The sequence below is a fragment of the Bison bison genome, unplaced genomic scaffold (assembly GCF_000754665.1).
Source record: "Bison bison bison isolate TAMUID 2011002044 unplaced genomic scaffold, Bison_UMD1.0 scf7180017864171, whole genome shotgun sequence".
Lineage (NCBI taxonomy): Eukaryota > Metazoa > Chordata > Mammalia > Artiodactyla > Bovidae > Bison > Bison bison.
In genome coordinates this window covers 3,850,007-3,870,338 of record NW_011494743.1, presented here as the reverse complement: position 1 = coordinate 3,870,338, position 20,332 = coordinate 3,850,007, and the positions used below count along the sequence as shown (strand labels likewise).

General features: G+C 36.5%; 1 protein-coding gene across 14 annotated transcripts in view; it reads right to left on the bottom strand.

Annotated features, from left to right (window-relative positions):
• Nucleotides 1-20,332, bottom strand: part of SETD5 (SET domain containing 5) — a 76,862-nt gene that overhangs the window by 29,593 nt on the left and 26,937 nt on the right. For 3 of the 14 annotated variants that reach the window (XR_825465.1, XM_010842057.1, XM_010842064.1), the window contains exons 2-11: nt 14,720-14,779; nt 11,779-11,965; nt 7,191-10,966; nt 6,803-6,908; nt 6,268-6,476; nt 5,871-5,929; nt 5,165-5,343; nt 4,187-4,225; nt 694-936; nt 11-119 (exon numbers count right to left, since the gene is read on the bottom strand). Coding sequence is in view for 13 of the 14 variants with exons in the window: in XM_010842057.1 (XP_010840359.1) it covers nt 11-119; nt 694-936; nt 4,187-4,225; nt 5,165-5,343; nt 5,871-5,929; nt 6,268-6,476; nt 6,803-6,908; nt 7,191-7,282 (1,036 nt within the window). In the remaining variant the exon portion in view is untranslated. The other 11 variants (XM_010842058.1, XM_010842060.1, XM_010842065.1 and 8 more) reach the window with 11 other exon arrangements.

Below are 20,332 nucleotides of genomic sequence, written 5' to 3'. Positions count from 1 at the left end.
TGCTGCCGTAACATGACTTTGCCTCGATACTCTATTATAAGAGTGTCCAAAGCCAAATCTCTTGCAGCCCTCAGGATCTTCCGGTGCTTCTGAACACGAGTGACTCTTCCCAATTGTAGCTGAATAAAATCAGAATATTACCATTAGATGATATCAACAGGAGCTAAGCAGACACTTAAATTATCTCTTAACTGCAGGAAAGGCACTAATACTTTTAGGTTTTACTTGTCTATGTTATTTAGCTCAATGATGAGACATTTTAAAATTTGATAAAATCTTAGTATTTCTAGGAAATAGGTTCTGTATAGTGAACTTGCCACTCCCTTACCCCCAAAGAAAAGAAAAAAAAAAAAAAAATCTAAGAAAAATATGACTAAAACTTTAGTGGCTCTATGTGTAATGTAAGAACTTAGGTTTCCATTAATCTTAATAATTTCTACTGAGGCAGTATAAATTTCCTAGATCCTAATTTATCTGTTTTTAATTAATAAAGATATATATCTTAAAGTATGTATCTGAACAGTTTTCAAGTGACCAAAACTTGCTTTTGGTTAAAGATGCTTCTCAATAGATGGCTACTTTGTTACCCTAAGGCCTTATACATCTGAAAGATAGGCTAATTTCAAAATATGTCCTTTTCCTGAGTTCTTAAAATCTCAACTAATTAGGAGTCTTTAACCCTTTGATCCTTACCTGCATTTGGGACCCAATAACTGTATTATTACAGGCCAATTCAGTCTTATTAATAGTGTCTAAAACAGCAGGTTTGCCCACAAATTCCTTGTTAGAGTGTAGATGTTGTTCAAGGGCGTTCTGTACATCTGCACTGTACTGATTAGTGAAGGCTTCTTCATACTGATCAGTCCATAATCTTATCCGATTTTCCCATCCCTCAGTTGTATTCTCATCTAAATTTTGTGCCTCAGAAGGAGAATTCTGTAGAGAACAAAGGTCAAGTAGATTAGGAAAGTCCATGAAAAGGACAGGATGGGATGAGAAGGGGTGGGCTGGGGGACTGCCAGGCTAAACATTCAGAGAAAATTAGTTTTCACTTGGCAGTTGTGTGGCATAAGAGCAATGGCCTGGGAAGTCAGGATCTGGCTTCTATCATGGTTTTATTACCAGTAAGCTGGGAGGTTCAGTTTATAAAGTTCATTTATAAAGTAAGAAATCAATCTGGATTGCAATTCCATCCCATCACTACGATTTTATGACCATCTTTACATCATAAAAACCAAATTTATCAGAAGAATGACATCAAGTTTGTAAGAAAATCTTCATAAAAATGAACAATAGTGATACTTCAAAATACTCACATTGCTTAAGTTTTCAATATTTATCAAACATCAGTGTGACATTTCAAATTGGTAGTTTTACTACTATCCAGGAGTATGTTTTTGCATGTCTTATTATACAATTAATATATCTTCACTTAAAAGCTACATGTGACCCAAGTAAGTAAGTAACTCATAATCTTGCTTCCCACAGAAAAAGCTATCATTCAGTATATCTTTCTAGCATGCTATTTATGACACTGCAAAACAGCCACACAATGAAGAGGTAAGGTGGGGGAGGGGCATGGGTAGATGCAGTGTAGGAAATGCTTATAATCTGCTACGCTTCACTTGGAAAACCGCTGCCCTCTGTGACAGTACAGTACTGAGGAAATATTATCATATCTTGCCAACATCTTCCTAAATACTTTATGTGCTTCTGACATACAGACACAGCTGAAGTCTGATATATATTCTCCTCCTCCACAGCTCAAGTCTGATATAAATTCTCCTGTTCAGGACTTAAGGTGTTATCAGAATACAAAACAAACACTGATAGTGATGATTTCACACTAGTGATGACTAGAAGGAAAAGACACTAATACCAAAGCTACTTATAAATCCATGTCGACTTTAAACTTGCAAAAACAGGTATACAAAAATTAAATATGGTTTCCACGAATGAGAGAAAACACACCCATTGTAACAATTGCTTTCTTTCATTTCTATGTCACGAGTTTTGATTGACTATTCTCTACCATCCTTCCCCCAAGGAATAGCAAAATGGAAGGAAAAATTTAATACCACTGTTTTCCACATTACTCACTAGATTCCAAAAGGATGAACAATAAACAAAAGGATCTAACAAACACCTAAGGCCAACACATTGAGAACAGAATACTGCCTGCTTGAGGTGGACAGTAGCAGCTGAGCAAAAGAAAAAGTGCAAAACTTAAGACTTTAAGGGAGTTTATTAGACTGGGGATTAGGGGTGCCCCAATAGAATTCCCAGGTTTAAGCATCCAGTAGTGATCACTAAATTTCTGACTTGTCAAACAATGTATACTGGAAGCCTGTGCCATAGTTTTAGCTATTGTTAACTAACACAACTCTTGTCTAGTCTGCTATCCTGTTCTGAGTACTGGAGATGCCATCTCAGTGGGTTTAGAGCAACGGTTTTCAACCCCCAAGAAGACTTTTGGTAATACCTAAAGTTATTTTTGATTAATATGTGGCTTTGTTGGCACTTAGTAAATGCTAGGGATGATGCTACACAGCCTGCTGTAATGCAAAAGACAGCTCTGATCCCTACAAGGAATTATCTGGTTCAAATGTTGTTGGCTCAAACAGTGTTGAGGTTGAAAAATCCTGGTTTAGACCAGCTTCCAGTAGGGAAATTCAACTTTGGGGTTAAAAAGCCAAATGATGGATTCTTCTCATTCTTATGCTATGGTTCCCACTCAGATCTTTGATAACGTTCTTAGTAACAATTAACTCTGAGTACAGAATTTATAACTCAGAATTATGATACAAGAATCAAAATAAACCAGTAATTTTTAATTATTTAAATTTTAACATGCTTATGGAGCTATCTGTCAACATCTCAAAAACTGCAAGCAATATTTGGGGTTAACATGTAGTTTTCTGGGAGAGCCAGTCAATAGCTTTCAGAAAGTTTCAAACTTCTAGAGGCAAGTTACAATAGCTGATAAAAAAGAAAAGCGTTTAACACCTGGGATCAGGGCTATGTCTGCCCCATAAATCTATTTAAGGTCCCTGAGCAATGGTCTCCTTACAGGAGAACGATCTAGCAAAGAAACAATAACTGTGTTCCAAGACATTCCAGGATTCTGGTGGTCTTGGGCTCTAAGTCCTCTCCCATCTTTTATACAGCTATTTACAAGTCTGTTTATGGGCATATGCAAGGTGAGGCCTTCTAATTTTATAAAAAGTGCTACCTTTTTATAATGATCTTTTTAAATGAGTCAATTTGGTGTTCCACATATAAATGTGTATTACATCTATATTTCCTAAGAAAGCTTATCCTCACTAAAAGAGTTTAATGTTTACCCTACAATGGTCAATAACAAAGATTCTGCTTTTATATCATTTACACATCCAGATATAAGAATACTTACAGAACTAAACTAGACCTTAATTCTAATTGAATACTTTGAAGCCATAAGTAATGGTTTGGGAGGTGCACTATCCTTCTACATAAACAAATAGGTAAAGGAAGATATCAGACAGTATATTCAAATTTCCTTTGGGCAAACTCTTCATCAGCTGAAAGTTTCTTTAAATATTGTACATAATTTCTCTATTATCCAACCACTATCTGAAATCATGTCTCATAAGCTTTTACTTGATAACTAAAGAAAAGAAGTACACTAACATCACCTGAGTCTTCTATACCAAGTAGATATGCCAGGAGAAAACAGCTCAAAAATAAGTAATTCCAGTAAGAATAATTCTCATCAACACTACTACTTTCCTACTGATGAAATTTATCCTTCCAACTGGTGATTAAAGTGTACATGATGCTAGGGTGAGTGCACAAGAGATCCCCTATCAACAGAAAAACTTCACTCCTCAGATGGAGGCCAATCAGATGGAGGCCAAACATCAACCTCATTTTGTTTGGCAAAATGTCACTTACCCTGTACCCCAAGAAAAGCAGCTAATGAAAAACCAGTAAACAAAGCCTGATTACAGAAAGGAAAAAATATTTTAGAAAATGGCCAAGAAAATCCACTTTGGAGAAAGGCTCTATGAAATCTGAATGGCAACAATTAAAAACTAACAAAAAGCAAAGTCCAAGATTCCCAGACCATCAATGTCAGGAAAGAAGCTGACCAAAATGCAAGATCACAGTGAAGTAAAACACAGCATCAGAGAAGAAGACCCCTTACCTTCATCCGCAAGGACTTCCGGGATCCCTCTCGAAATGCCTATCCCAAAGAGGAAAACAAGTAGAACAAAACAAAACTTGGTACCAAGAATGACAGTTACACCTATCTGAGACTAAAACTAAGGCAAGAACTAGTGTTCTAGTCTGTCCCGTTTACTCTAGGTAACAAATACAATGGAATTCCCCACACTATTGTCAAGAATAGGGGTGGCATAAGGCCAGTGAACTCTGAGGCTAATAACAATACTTTCCACTCTGAAATTAGGTAATTAACAGGGAAGAGCATGCATCACTTAAATCCTATATGTACCCCTGACACTAAAAGAAAAAGTATATAAAAATATTAAGTAAGGCTACAGGTTTACGAGTTTGAAATTAAGAAGGAAATAAAGACCAATCCCCTTAATAAGGGGTGGGCAAGTCACCTAGAAGCAACAAAGTTGCTGTGATGGGGAAGAAAGAACACAAAACAGAAGAGGTTTCTTCTGGAGACTTTTTAGTTGAGAATACAGGAAAGTGACCACAACACTGAGTAAGCCTAGACCGTTCAAGAGACGTTTCCTGAATTTTTTGAAACAAGGGAAAAAACAATCAACCAACAACATGAAGTGGGCATGTACAGCACAAGAATTTCAGAATGGGTTTTGGGGTTGAGGAGGCAGGAGATACTTTAGGACAGTGGAAGCCTAGACTGGAGGCAGCTGTACACACGGACTTGTGCCAGGTGGGCTGGGATTTCATACCTGGGATGTGGGGTTGTAGTAAAAGAAACTATGTGCCAGTTGTGATGGTATGGAGTGGCAGAAAAGAGGTTGATCTGTATGTTCGTAACAAAGATTAGCTGATTTTCGCAAACAGAGCAGAAGTGGCCCATCAAACATCTGGATCAAATTTCTTAAAAGAACTTTGGTGTATTCTTTATCCAACATTTGGGCTATTTCAGATATATTTCTATTTAAGATACTTTTACCCTCCATACCTTGATTTTCTTCGTCTTTGGTGCTGCACGACCCTTCTCTGGACTCTTTTTCCGCTTCTTGGGTTTGGTTCTTCTAACAGTTAAGGTGATGCTTGTAGGTGTGTGCTGTGTTGCTGTATACAACACAGTGGAAGGAGAAAGCTCCTCATCCCAGCTTTCTGTTGCACTGCTATCCCCACCTGGAAAAAGGTCAGTTCACAGTGCATAAGAATCCTAAGTGCATTAAAAAACAGCTCATTCCTTTAGATCTAGCCCATACTCAGTAAGTCATTACTTCTACTAACTCTATTAGAACATAAATACCACAATCCATATGAAAACAAAATTCTATCTGTATCTTTCTCACTAAGCACACAAACTCTATTCTCTATATGTACTTCCCGCCTTGAATTCAGTCCCCAAGCTCCCTTGCCTTGATATGTATGTAACACAGAAAAAGATCTGTTCTTAGGTGTGTGTGTGCACTCACAGGCAATATTTTGATTAGTATAGGCCTAAACTGTTGATTCTGGATACCATTAATTCATAACAACAGAATTACTATGGTTTTTGAGAAGACTTCAATGACTGTCCATGAAAAGAGCTGGGGATCATGGGAACTTTCTTTTTTTTTTCATGGGAACTTTCACGAGGGGTTCTTAGGACGAATATTAAAACCAAAAAATAGTATGTGTCAAAACATGGGCCTAACCCATCTTTGGCTCACCTGATATGTTGTCCTGCTTCCGCCGATGAAGTCTAATAACCTTCCCCCTGCTCATTCCCCTAAAGAGGGAAAACAAACTTAAAGTAGTCCTTCCAACAGCATGCAGCACATCATCGCACACATGGGAGAAGTATCTCTGCATATACTACCCCCTTCCTCCCACCTACCAAATGTTTCCAGGACATTAAATTTCATATCAAATTCAATAGCTTTAAGATCAATCTCTCATTCCTTGTTGTCAGCAATTCTCACCTAGTGCAGAGAATTCGAGCCAAGGAGCACTAAGGAATCATCTACATTAACAAACACAAGAAAGAATACTTTGAGCTTTTCCCTACTAATAAGAAACCCTAATCCCAGTAACCCAGGGTTGGATTTAGATGGAACACGATCTTACCTGCACTTGTCACAGTTGAGAAGGAAGCCATCCTGAGAAAGACCACAAGGACACCAGGAAGGAACAGTCTCTCCTTCAGAGTTCGGGCTGTCTCCACAGCGTTCCTCTACGGGCGACGGCAGGCCATTCAGGTCAGAACGAGGGATGATCGTCTGGACAGGGGGAGAAGCAGGAGGTGTCGGAGGAGGAGGGGCTCCGTAATTATGATCCTGAAAATAAGATTTTTTAAATCAACAGTGTCCAAACACTGGCCCCTCTCTCCCCTAAAGTATGGTACATATGGAAAGAAAGAAGAAAGTAGTACCCTTCGTTTTTTGGCTTCAACCAGGAAAGTGATAAAACAAAATGCCAAGGTCAACTGGGACATAAAAACAAGAACAATGATGCAGGGCTAGACGTCCGCTGGAGGCAGGGAAGTGCAAAAGGGGCAACTTCGTCATGCTGCATATAAACATTTCAAGAAAGTCACAATGTATAAGAATGGATTACACTCCAGGAAGATCACTGCTCTGGAGAGAAATAAATGCATACTCACAGCATAAGGCAGTCCTCGACACCCATGCCTCTGAGTGGTCCCATAATTATGAGTGGAATACACGCTCTTCTCATTAACTGCTGGACTAGCCTCCACAGATTCAGGGCTGCACAAAGGCGAAAAGCAATGCATGATAGCATAACACCTAATCTTTCCTTAAACTAAGACTTAACTTCCCATTCTAACCCCTCCTCTTTCCACAACCACCAGCCACTAGAGTAAGAGAAAGAACTCAGTGAAACAATGTCATCAACGTAACTAAGCCTATAAATAACAGTAGGAGTGTTATTAAATGTGGATTTGTGTGTAACATGAAGCCAGTATAGGCAGATGTCTCAAAGCAGGCACCTGGGATACAAGGTGTCCCTAATGACAAACACAAACGTACCAGCTGAGCAGGGAGTTTCCCCTAGAGAAGCCACTCTGGGCTGGTTTAGACTCAGAACTATTCTTCTTAATTGGATCTCTTAATACTTCCATGAAACCTCACATGACATTTGCAGTGAGTGAGATGATGAAAGTGCCTTCTGCACTGCCCCAGGGACCAGGCCCTCTTCCATTCACTACCAAGACAGGATACCCTGAAGAAAGTACAGGTAAAAACAATGGCATCTTATATTTATCATACCTCTCATCTTGATGAACCCCCAAACACCTTCCACATATTAAGAATAATAATTTCTCATCCACCAATGACATGCAAGCATATCAAGGACACAATTATTTAATAGCTGCATGGTAATACCACAGAACTTCAAACTAATCAAAACTGCACTCAGAAGTTTATTCTAGTGACAAATAACAACAGTAGTACTAAGTACCATTCTGAATTGTCTATTATTTTCTAGGAGATTTATAGTATTGTTTACTCTGCAACTACTAAACAAGGTAAAGAGCACCCCATTTTTACAGAATGTGAAGTTGAGGTGGTGAGATTATATAACTTTACCAAGGTCACACAGTCAATGTGACTCCAAAGTCTGTGCTCTTTCCACTATACCTAACTAGTTTGGAAACCAGGGTAACTTTCTTCCTTTAAAGAAAATGATGTAAGATCTTAAATAACCAGGCTTATTGAGAAGCTTGGTTGAGTAGCTTTCTGTACCGACACTGAGTGGAAAATAACTGTTTAAGCACAATTTATTAATATAAAATAATTATAAATGTGTTTTAAGTTAAGAAATTTAATGTAGCCCTTATTTGATAATAAAAAGATAGAGGTGGCTAAGGACAAAATTCAATTTCTGGGGCAAAAAGAACTTAACTGATTGCTTAGGTAACTGGTTAGGTTTTGGAGAATTCTGAAAGATAATTAAGGAATGCAACTGTTTGACTTTGCAAAACTGAATAATGGATTATCTGTCATTTAAATTAACTAGCACTCTAGCACTGAGATTCACAAATTAGAAACTCCAAAGACACACATAACTCAGTCTTGGTGATGGATCAAAGGGTCTTTTAGGGAAGCAAATAATGAATACTGTTTGTTTCACGTAATAAACATTTTTCCTGCTTGGAAATATATATAATACAGGACTTGGTGGGAACAAAGTGTGCAGTTCAATGTGGTGAATGTCAGCTAAGAAGTGAGGGATAAAAGAAAATTCTGAGGTATGTATCCAACTCACCCAGTTATATGCTCCAAAACTGAGAAGGGATCTTATAAATAACAGCAAAGGTAATTTCTAGGTGAAGAAGAACTTTAGACATAGGAAAGTATTCTCTGTTAGTGAAGTGCATGCATTTTATTACTTAAAGAGTATCTGCAAGATGGGAACTGGGCAGGGGTGGGGGCGGAATACATCAAGAATGCAGGTCAGTATTCTTGAGAAATAGATGATCTGAATATGGCTCACTGAGAGGCAATCAGCTCTGATTATTAGGAAACAGGTGGAGTTTCCTAAATGAAACCAAAGGCAAACAAGCATTAATAAAATGAAGGTAGAATTTAGTTTCTATGATGGACAGTTAAGAGAAAGTAATAACTTTATACAGCATTGTTAATTTACTACATAAATAAGTATTTCAAAGAGCTGTACATATTTTATGTAAGAGATTTTGTACCACTGAACACATGGGGTGAAACATGACAGCTGTTTATTAGAAATGGATTTTTTTTTTTTGGACGGGATAAAAGAAAGTGGCATGAGATAAAAGATGGCCATGGAGATGGAGCTATGCTGGTTGTATCTTACCCATCTCCAAACTGGGTAAATATGAACATATGCACTTCATGTGCAAGTCTAGGGAATAAAAATAAAATGTATATTGTGTAGGTTAAAAGGCCATCCCATTGTCATAATACTTTGTAGTTAAGCATAGCATTAATATATTATTTATGTGTGACAAATACTAAAATTTAAGCTCATATCTTTTGATGAGGAAACTTTGCAATTTCCATACTGGTTACAGATTAAATGCATAATTACACGTTGACAGGTAACTACATGATTTCCTAGGATATTCCTTGACATATATACATATACCAGATCTTCTCTATATTTTAAAATACTGATAAAGAATTTGAGTATTAGGTTTGTATCTCTTTATTAGCCAATTATTTTATGCAAATGTAATTGTAGCCTTTCTTCCCCTGTGTTTAAACTTCTATGACAGTTGGGCACATACACAGAAGGCATGCTCACAACAGATATACTCCATCAATTGTGTTTCAGTACAATGTGCAACCTGTTGTTGTAACACTACCTCTGAAATTCATTTATGGCAGGACAGTAAACTCTGAAAAGTCTTTCCTTCTATTGTTACATCTAGAGGTTTTCCTACAAATATACAAAAAAACAAAAACAAAAACAAAACATAATGTAGACCACTACCATCAGATTTAAAATCCCATAAAGTAAGGTCTAGGTCTTTTTACTTAGTTGAGTATATTGCCCTTAATACCAGGTTTAATCTCAGAGTGCCCAGAATGGTGGAATATGCGTGACAGTGACATACGCATAATGAAGCATTAACAAATATCATTAACAATTTAACAGAACGGTATATAAGCTAAGTGTTGACACTCTCTTGCCTTGTAGGGATACAAAATGAAACACTGAAAAATTAGGTATGACTACAGTAGTGGAAATCTGTCTGGAGATCAAAGATGAAAATGTTTCAGGCGATAGAAACATTGCAGTCAAATTTTTAGGCCAGAAACATTTTTTGATTCTGTAATTATTTCTGGACTCCCTAAGCAACAATTATGGGTAGTCACCTCTGTACTCTGGGAAAAATACATGTTTTAAGAATAATTGTTTTAGGTCTTTTTCTTAGCTACTAATCCCAATCTTACTGAGTTAATCAACACTGAATTTTTTTGTTGTTGTTGCAATTTCTCACAAATGTTAGAGTTGTCTACCTATACAGTTTGTTAGTCATTCCTTATAGGAGGCTAGTGGTTGACTTTATATAAATCCATTAACATTATACAATTACCTATTGATGCAGTTAAGTTTTTAAGTACTTTGTCTGGGAAACAGTTATAAAATTGGAAGCTTCAGCTATTGGTGTAACTAAATCTCTTTGGCATGCAAAAAAATAAAAACAAAACAAAACAACAAAAAGGGCTCTGGAAGTAACACAATCCACCCTTTCCCACCCCCCACCCTCCATCTTCTTTTTTATATGGGAATAAGGCCAAAAACTGCTTTCAATTACAGACTACCCCAGAATATAACAGACTGCGTCTTAGGGTAGCTTCATTTTAAGTCTTCCTCTTTAAGGAAGTCATCAAACAGTTATTCTAGGTGGCTTTGTGAAGAAATACACATGCTCTTTACTAATATTCTCAGTTTTTAGGAAGAAAACCACTATTATCAGGGATGCAGTTGAACCCAGAGTTTTGGAACAGTTTCTTTACTTTGCTGAAGGGGAAAGAATCCCCAGGGACTGTGAAAATGGCAAGAGAAACAGGGGAATTAGAGCAACACCCACCTCACTCAAGAAGTGGCTGTGGGATCAAGAGTCTGAACTGGACCTGAACATATTCAAAACACCAGGATTTTTCCAGCCCAGACCCTAATCCCTGGTACTGCCTGGAATAGACTTGGCTTCTGGGGGTGTGCTGCCCCCTAGGCCCCTTGGGTCTCTTTCGCTGGACTTTCACATCCTGGTGTAGTGCCACTTCGTCTTGAAAGGTAGGGGGCTTCCACTTCCTTTCTGTAAGCAAGGAAGATTGGGTACAAGGGAGGTAAAAGGACAAGAGGGGGAATCTGTGAGCAGGGGGAATCTCGGACAACTTAAAAGAGAAGGGATACAAAAGGCTAAAAATTTTAAAACTGTGAATAATATATAAAGTTTTATAATGAAGGCCTACCTTCATTGCCATTTGGCATTTAAATTCTTCAAGAACTGAGAGTCTATTTTAGGGATTGGACTTTTCGACAAATTCTGAATTCCTAAAGCTGCTCTTAGCTGAAAAAAAAGTTTGGTACCACTGATTCTGAAGGTCCTCTTTCTAGGCAATGAATATTATAAAAAACAGGTGACACTGCTTTCCACATTTTCTATCCCAAATATCAGAAGGTCTAAGTAACCTGCCCATACAGTAGCAGCCCCTTTACTCTAGAATAATGAGAAGTACATAGGAAGAGGCCTTCAAGGAAAATCAGCAGGAGAGAACTCCTCCTTATCCTCCATTCATCAGATAATCATTAACTCTACAGAAGCAGGTAGTGACACCTACTTGTCTTCCTTACCCATCAAAACAAATGAAAATAATCACTATCTCGAAAATTTAGTCCTATTAATTATTTACTCAGAAATACCTCCCCCCTCCCAAATTCTTTTCCTCCCCCTTCTAATTCTTTTTTGACTCCAGCTTCTACAGGGGAAAGGGAACGGTCTAATGTCATTTATAATGGGCTAGGCTTGGGTATAGAAAATACTACATATTTACTATTAGATGCCCATAAGAAATTTGTCTTGATACAAACTGGTAATGTACCTACTACCTAGGAAGCAGCACTTACTCTGATCCAGCAGCCATATCTGAGTAGGATGTATCTGGTGTGGTGACTCCCAGAGGGATTGCAATGCTCATGACGTCCAACACAGCAGAGAGTGGAAATCACGGGGTCCAATTATTGGAGACTGGCCACTCTGAGAGTGGGGGTGAGCTGCAGAGCCTCAACCAACATGTTATGGACATGAGGAATCCTAGCACAGAAAATGAAAATATCTAGTAACCAGATAGGTCTTTAAATTTATTGCAAACGCTAATGAATATTTTTCTATTTTTTTGAACGAAGTTTTTAAGGGATAGATATAAAATACAAGGAATCAGCATTGTCCGTGTTTACTATGCTCTGCATTAATGTTCCACAAAGTGAGGTAACAAAAATCATGCTCTCTTTTCATTTCCATTTTTTTTCTTTTCAGATAAAGGAAAAAGATAGTCTGCTCATCAATGAGCACATTTCTCCCATTCACAACTGCTTATCAAACAAGATGTTCTAGGACCTAACTAATGAGTTTTAAGTCAGATAATGGTCAAAAGAATTATCACAGTTTAATGTTATTCCTTCCAAATTAAATAGGATAATAAAAGTGATCAATTTATTTATATTTGACTGAAAATAGCTGCTTTTTATTGCCTTCTTTTGACATAGAATACCCTTTTACATTTTTACACTTTTTTTAATAACTATAATTTGGGGAGAAGACGTAATGATTAACTATATTTGTAAGGTGATACCCACCACTATGTACGAATAAACACATAAGACATCAAGTGTACCATTTCATGATAAAAATGAGAAAACACTGCATGGAAAAGCAGTGAGGATACCCTGAACTGGTGACCACAGCCAGTGGAATTTGGGAACAGAAAGACAAACTCAGTAATATAAACAAACAAAATTAGATTAACAGACTTGGAAGTATGGTGCAAAGGGAAAAAGTGTACTCTGATTTTTACATTAGTGATTTTACAGCTTTGTTAAAAAAAAATCATTAAAAGAATGTAACAAGAAGTAATTTATGTGGGAGGAAAGAAACTCGATTTGACTGTTAAGGTTCAGGTTAACAAAGGTTTTCAAAAAAAGAAAAAAATATATAGTAAGAAGTCATGATATACTGATTCATGATAAGACAAATAACACAGTAGTAAATGATTATTTACGCTACAAAATTAAATCAAATGAAAAGTAATAGCATATTAATTGAGTCAATCCAGGAGATTAATATAAATTTTAAAATGATTAAAACGATCTGAGACGCTTGACTCTTATTTTGAAATATGAAGCAAATTACTGTGGAAAAGAAAACCAACTGTGAACAGTGAATCAGGCCAAGATTTTTAAAAACACATAAAAATAATATTCTTCTTTTATATCATTAAAGTGCTAGAACAGCTGTAAACTAAGTAGTCCTCCCTGGCATCTACACTTGAAAGAGCTGTATCTCACCAATGGATCTGCTGCTAAGTCGCTTCAGTCGTGTCCGACTCTGTGTGACCCCACAGACGGCAGCCTGCCAGGCTCCCCCGTCCCTGGGGTTCTCCAGGCAAGAACACTGGAGTGGGTTGCCATTTCCTTCTCCAATGTATGAAAGGAAAAGTGAAAGTGAAGTCGCTCGGTCGTGTCCGACTCTGTGCGACCCCATGGACTGCAGCCTACCAGGCTCCTCCATCCATGGGATTTTCCAGGCTAGAATACTGGAGTGGGTTGCCATTGCCTTCTCCAGGACTCTCCAAAATCTGGGTGTGGCAATACACTTGCTCCTACTCAACTTGGGGTGACATATTCGACTTGAGACTGAAATGAAAAAGGAAGATCTTCCTATCTATTGTCCTTACAGCTTGTAAAAAAAAAAAAAAAAGTGACTAGCATAACTTTCTGCTTTGGGGCCCATCCTACACATAAATGTTTCTTTTCCCTAACAATATATTCAAACAGAGTAGATCTGTATACCCTCTGAGCCTCTGGGAAACTGAAATAAAATCTACAAAACACAGAAGAGAGAATACTTATCAAGTAAGTCCAAAAGGGCATTTTTGAACTTTGGGAGCTGTTGGTTACAACTCTTTCTTTATTTGATATCACTGTATAATTCTCGAATTAAAAACAAAAAATCCAAAGGCTACTTAATAACCAGAACGCAATCTAATAATAATATTACCCTTGACCAATACTGGAATCCGAATCACGTGTTATACTTCAGTAAAGAACCCAACCCCCAATTACTCAACACCACTAAAAAATCCTGTCATAGCCATTACTGTTATATAACCATTAAAAAAATGCAGGTGTCTAGATAAAAGAAAACTTTTTTGTAATTTTACATGACCATTCCCACTCTTCTGATGAAGGCATTTTAGATTAGCATGGTTATTTTGCTTCAAGTAATACTTTTATAATATTGGGCCTTTTTAATAATAATAAAAAAGATGGCAAAACCAAACTTCTCATATAACCCTGAGCCTAGTTCCTCTTCTACATAACATGTAAAATGTAGCTATTAAAAGTTCACTGAAGAACTTCTAACATTATCTATATGCAATATGTAATTATAATTACTCCAGTTTTATAACGTAAGTCAACAGGTTCCTACTACAGTTTACAAAGTTTAGTAGTTATAGCAGTTACTAACTTATCATACAGTTTGGAGATATGTCCTAGAAAGAGTGATAAGAATTAACATCTCTTTGTGGAACAGTTTCAAGATTTCTTTTACTTGTTAATTTGTCTCTATTCCTACCAAAATATAAACTCAATTAGGACAAGGATTTCTGTGTTTTATCCTCTGCTATAGATCCAAAGTCTAGAACAAGTATTTGAGAATATTTCCTGGCACAGAGATTTTTGAGAATATTTGCTGAATAAATTATGATCACTATTATATCAAAATTAAAGTTTTAGTATTCATTGAAGTGTAAAAGTTAAAACAAAAGAATTTACTTGGCTCAGTCACCTTTTTATAGACCTCTGAATATGAAGTCCCCCAAAATTATCTGCCAGAAGCTGTGAAGACCTAGAAAAAGTTAAGAAACAAATTAGTATAGACAGAAATAACAAAGATGGACACACAGCATGGAATTCTAGAGAAATAATATTTTAATGGCAATTTTGTTTCATTTCTGTATTCTGCCTTGTTTACCATACTATGTTCCATCTAGTGATTTATCTTTGTCCTTTAACCTTGTTACATTATTTTCCTGTAAACCCAGAACCTAAATAAAAGGTAGAAATGGCAACTGTCTTTGAGTTAAGTGGTAAGTACTGTCTCTGGGTGATCCTTTTCTTTCCATCCAATTAGAATTCTCTTCCATTTCCCAAAGGATTCGTCTTCTCTCTCTGAGAAGATGCTTCTTTCCTGACCCATTCCTAAACTCACAGGCTTTTCTTTAATCAAGTTCATGTGATTCTCCAGTCAAACAGGGATTCACCATCATCTATTAAAGCTCACATTACTCTTTTCCTCCCCCAACACATCTCTCCATCCTCTTATCCTACTACAGAAAGACTGACAAGAGTCAATTTCTCAACTACACAATGGAAGAAATGTAGAAAACAGAGCTTTAATTTGCTTTCTAAACTCTGAAAAGGAAAACAGGTGATGACCCAGGATTTTGGGGAGGGGGACAAAGTCAATTTAACAGTAACCTGAAAAGGGTATCAATATCTGAAGTGTTAATATATCATATATGTGAAAATAGTTGTTTGAGGGATTCCAGTACCAAGCAGTAAATGTTCTTTATGCTGATATCTTATGGATTTCTAACTTTATTAAAAACTGGAAAATAAACTATTCTTTAGAAACCATTTTAAAAGACCATACTCAGAACTATACAAATGAAAGGCCTCAGGGTGAAGTGAAGTGAAGTGGCTCAGTCGTGTCTGACTCTTTGTGACCCCATGGACTGTAGCCTGCCACGCTCCTCCATCCATGGGATTCTCCAGCCAAGAGCACTGGAGTGGGTTGCTGTTTCCTTCTCCAGAGGATCTTCCTGACCCAGGGATCGAACCCAGGTCTCCTGTATTGTAGGCAGATGCTTTACCGTCTGACCCACCAGGGAAGTCATAAAAATGAAAAGCATGAGGGTAACAGTAAACAAAAGGAAGAAATTACATCAAGGAAGAAATACACTCCTTTAGCAACAACAAATGCTCTGGAATTTCAATTTAACTACAATCAGAACACTCCTCCAGAACCCCTAGGAATAGTATTAAATTCTTAGACTCAAAAACACAACCAGCTGGTCTCCCAGTCCTGAGTACTCTTTGAGAAATCACCATTTATTGATACATACAGTTTCTAAGGAAAAGGCTGTTAAGAACATGCCAGAAATGGTTTATAATTACTCCTGTCTTTTTAATTGGGTTCAGAAATGGTCAATAGTCTCTGTATTTGTCATTCTGACAGTCTCTTCTCTATATGACTTGCTGAAAGCACAAGACCCATGTGATCTGTCAGGTCACTCTCAGAGAAGACAGACAATAAGTGTTTTAAGAACAACTCCAACAGAGATTTCAGAAAAAGAAATTGCATCAGCCAGGTGAGCCGGAAGCAGCTGGGAGACAAGAGTCCAATAAACAGCCAATCCGATGAAAGAAATTCAGAACAAATCTGCTTCAGTAATCCTGTGAAGAGGACTGGCAGGAAGAGGAGTGCCGCTTCAGAAAAAGAACAGGCCTCATATGCTTCAGACAGTCTTTGTACTGTGGCTGTGGACCTTGGCCATTCTCCCAGAAATGATGCAATCCTGATGAACAAGATCTGCTGCCAGAGAAACAATTGTTAACAGCCTATGCAGACAGAAACTTAGCCAAGAAGCAGTCTCTGATCAGCTCTCTCCACAAACCACCAGAAAGTCAAATTTCTTCCTAAATTTTGGTCTCTGACAAAGCATGTAAGTGAATATATATTTAGACATATACAACCATGCCATTTTCTCATGGTGTCCCTTTTTAGTTCCTCTGGCTTTATATCTATCCTCTATCATTCAATGTGAAATAAAACATTGAGATTGCTTTTATTTTATGAATTCTCATGTTATCAGCAAGGTACTTACTTACATTGAAATTTTACACCTTTTCCCTTCATCCTCATATGTTCTGAGCTATAGTGGCTTTCCTAAGTTTTAAAATCACTTTGAAATCTAGGGCAAAATTATGAGATTTCAGAGTAAAGATAAATTATGCACAATTTATCTTATTTATTAAGGGCCAGAAAGGTATATTTTATAGGTATTTTTGAAATTATGTTAAACTCAGTATGTTAAAAGTAGGCACGTATTACAGAAAAAGAGATAATCTCTTCCCGCTTAGGCTGGCATAAAAGGTAGGCTGAGTTACAGTTTGCAAGGCCCACTTTTCTCAAAGGCAGTGATATTAATCTTTTAAGAGAGGGTAATGATTATTTTCAACCTATTAGCCACAACTTACTATTCTAGAATCAACTTAAATACTCCCTAGATTCTTCACCTCCTAGGTCTGGTTTCTTTTTCAGAGCTTTGGCTATCAGGCTGCTAACACAATATTGTTACTATGAAATTATTAGGATCCTCCTTCACTGGAATACTAAATAAAAGTCTGTATACAAGACAACTCTATTCTCTAAACTCTTTAAGTAGCCAGAAGCCACAATTAACCAAATTTTTTCTTTCTGAAAGCAATAACCTTTAAACGGGGGTTCACTAAAAACACAAGCTTCTAAAATGCATTCTGAAACCAATGTGTTCAGTCAAATCTACTACCCTAATATTTAAACTATTACATAATATTAAATTAAAAATCAACAGATTAACAGAATAACTCTAAAAGCAGTAGAAGACTTTTAACAGGCCAATAAACCCAACTCAGTTAAGAAGAAAACATGTCAGAGAAATCTTCAATAAGGGTTAGTTAAAAGGAAATAACCATTAATTTTAAGATTTAATTTCTGAATCTGATTATTCAAAATTTTGTTATACATATAAGCTGAATTTATTCTTAAATACTCTTTATTTAAATTTCTTACTTTTGAATGACTAAACAGTAAAAAGAGAAGATGGGGAAAGTATCTGACAAGACTTTTTGGTGATTATTACCTTCAACTTAATTTTTAAATCACAGAATAGTTAAGAATGCAATAAATATACAACTTGTTGTATATAAATGACCAACTTGTTTGAGAACTAATGTGGCAGCTACATTATATGCTTATCTTCCATTTCCTGAGATATTGAGGAAACTGAGATATTGAGGAAAAACACTGCCGTTTTACAGCAACATAAAAGCTTTTTATCTTGGGACAAGAAAAATTATGAAAAAATAGTGTCTTAGGAGTTAGGAAATTTGAGTTCTAACCTACAACTTATTTAATCTGGTGATCTCATAAAAATAACATTTTATAGATGAACCTTAAATTCCTCTAAAATCTTCACTGGGTTTCCTCATGCTCTAAATTTCTGTGAATCCTGGCACTAACAATTAATGCAATGTCTTGAAAGTCCGTCTTCTCATTGTACAACAGAAAGAATACCTATTCTGCTGACTCAAAGGTGCACATGAATTGGGGCTTGTAGCAATCAAGAATTTAAATGGCTGTAACTTTTAAACATATGTAAACAGAGAGGAGCTGCTATTAATAACCTGATGATGGCTAAAAATTATTTTCACTCATTTTCAACAATGTGTATTTCAACTTTCCTACAGTAAAAATGTGAGCAAAGGGTATGTGGGAAAAATGCAAAAAAAAAAAAAAAATCCAGGAGAGATAAGAAACAAGCATTAGAATAAATAAATAAGAATTACGGGAAAATAAGACACCAACTCTAAGAGACAGAGCTCAGAGTTCTGGGGGAAAGTTCACATACTTGGGGTAGTTTAAGTATAAGTTAGGCTTACAATCTGAAGCAAGTTAATACAGGCAAAGGATCTAGAAGTGCAGGGCTGAAGAGAAGAAAAGACAGACGTGTTTTGATAAACTAGAGAGACTAACAAAAGATCATGATTTAGTAATGTAGAGCCAAGATAAAGTTTTCCCTTTCTCCCACCCCTTCTCCTTCAACACTTGTTTAACCCCTGGCTCCTTTACCTAAATTTATACTCCCTCTAGGGGCAACTGGGCTTGGCACAATAAACTGATATCTATAAAAGCTCTAAATTACTAGAATAGGAGGTAATTAAAACCCAGTAAAAAACAAAAAACAAAAACCCTATTTCAGTTCATAGTAAAAATTTCTTTCCCCATGAAGAACTTCATTAATGGTAATACTGTAGAGACAAAGACATACTTCACTGTACTTGGGAGGGAGACAGGATAAGAGCACATGGCTGTGAATAATGGAACTACTGCGATCTTAAATTATTTTTAGATTATATTAAGGAAAAAAGTATTTTATTTACAACCCATTTAACAATGGTAAACAGATATTCACTGTGAAACTAACCAAGGATGCAGACTCTTTCTGTCCTTAGAAATAATCAATTCGGAAAATTTTAGTTTTGTAAGTATCAAGTAAAGATGATGCCCTCAGTCAACTTTTTGATTTATCTCTTTAAAGAGCTATATTCAAAAGACTTCCTAAAGGTTTTGTTCTACTCTGTAGCCTCTGATCATGCTTTAGAGCCATTTCTCCACTAGACTGGAAAAGAACCTCTCCTGTTTGCCTCCTCCTCTCAATCATAGCTTTTCATTTCCAAACCTTGAAATGGGAATAATGTTTATTTCCTCCAGACAAAGTAGGTTATGGACATTTATAAGGCATTAATTTTATACTTTCATTAGTTTAGGAAAAATTTCTCTACTTGATAAAAAATTCAGAGTCTTAAGTTTAGAGTCTAATTCATTATTCTAAGTAAGCGAAGAAACAGAGCTTTAAAAATATTAACTTAGAAGAAGCCACATACCCAGTAGTGGAGTAAAGAAAGAAAATTAGATACCAACATCAGAATAAAAAAAAAATTTTTTTTTTTGGAGGCTGCTGAGCGGCTTGTGGGATTTTAGTTCCCCAATAAGAGAATGAACCCAGGCCCTCTGCAGTGAGAGCACGGAGTCCAAATCACTGGATTGCCAGGGAATTTCCTAAAAGAAATTAAAAAAAAAAAAAAAAAATTAAGCGCCAGTTGTTACTGGTTCTATGTTAGACGAACAAGTTCAGATCAACATTCCTGGTTCTCGGGAGTTACATTATCTAGATCTGTTAGGGTTTTCTTCATCCATTCATTCAATAACCATGAAGTAACTACTCATATAATTATACTATGTATAAAAACGATGTTAAGAGCTATTTACAAATGTTGCTCTTATCCAACTAGAAAAGGGCAGGTACTCAGTAAAAACTCTTTTGGTTTGCCTGTGTGCCAAGTATTTCATTTTCACAACCATGAAGTGAATAGAAAATCCTAAAGTGTGCCTCTACAATTTATGAGTCATCTTGAAGTGAAACCACCACCCTACCCCCAAAGAAAGAAAACCCAAGCCACTCCATAGTTTAGCAGTGACACGGAGGAGCACTGAACCAGATTCTTCTGTAATAAATCTTTTAAACTGTTTAGACAAAACTTATCATTGACTGGTCTCATGAAAAATTCTATTAAG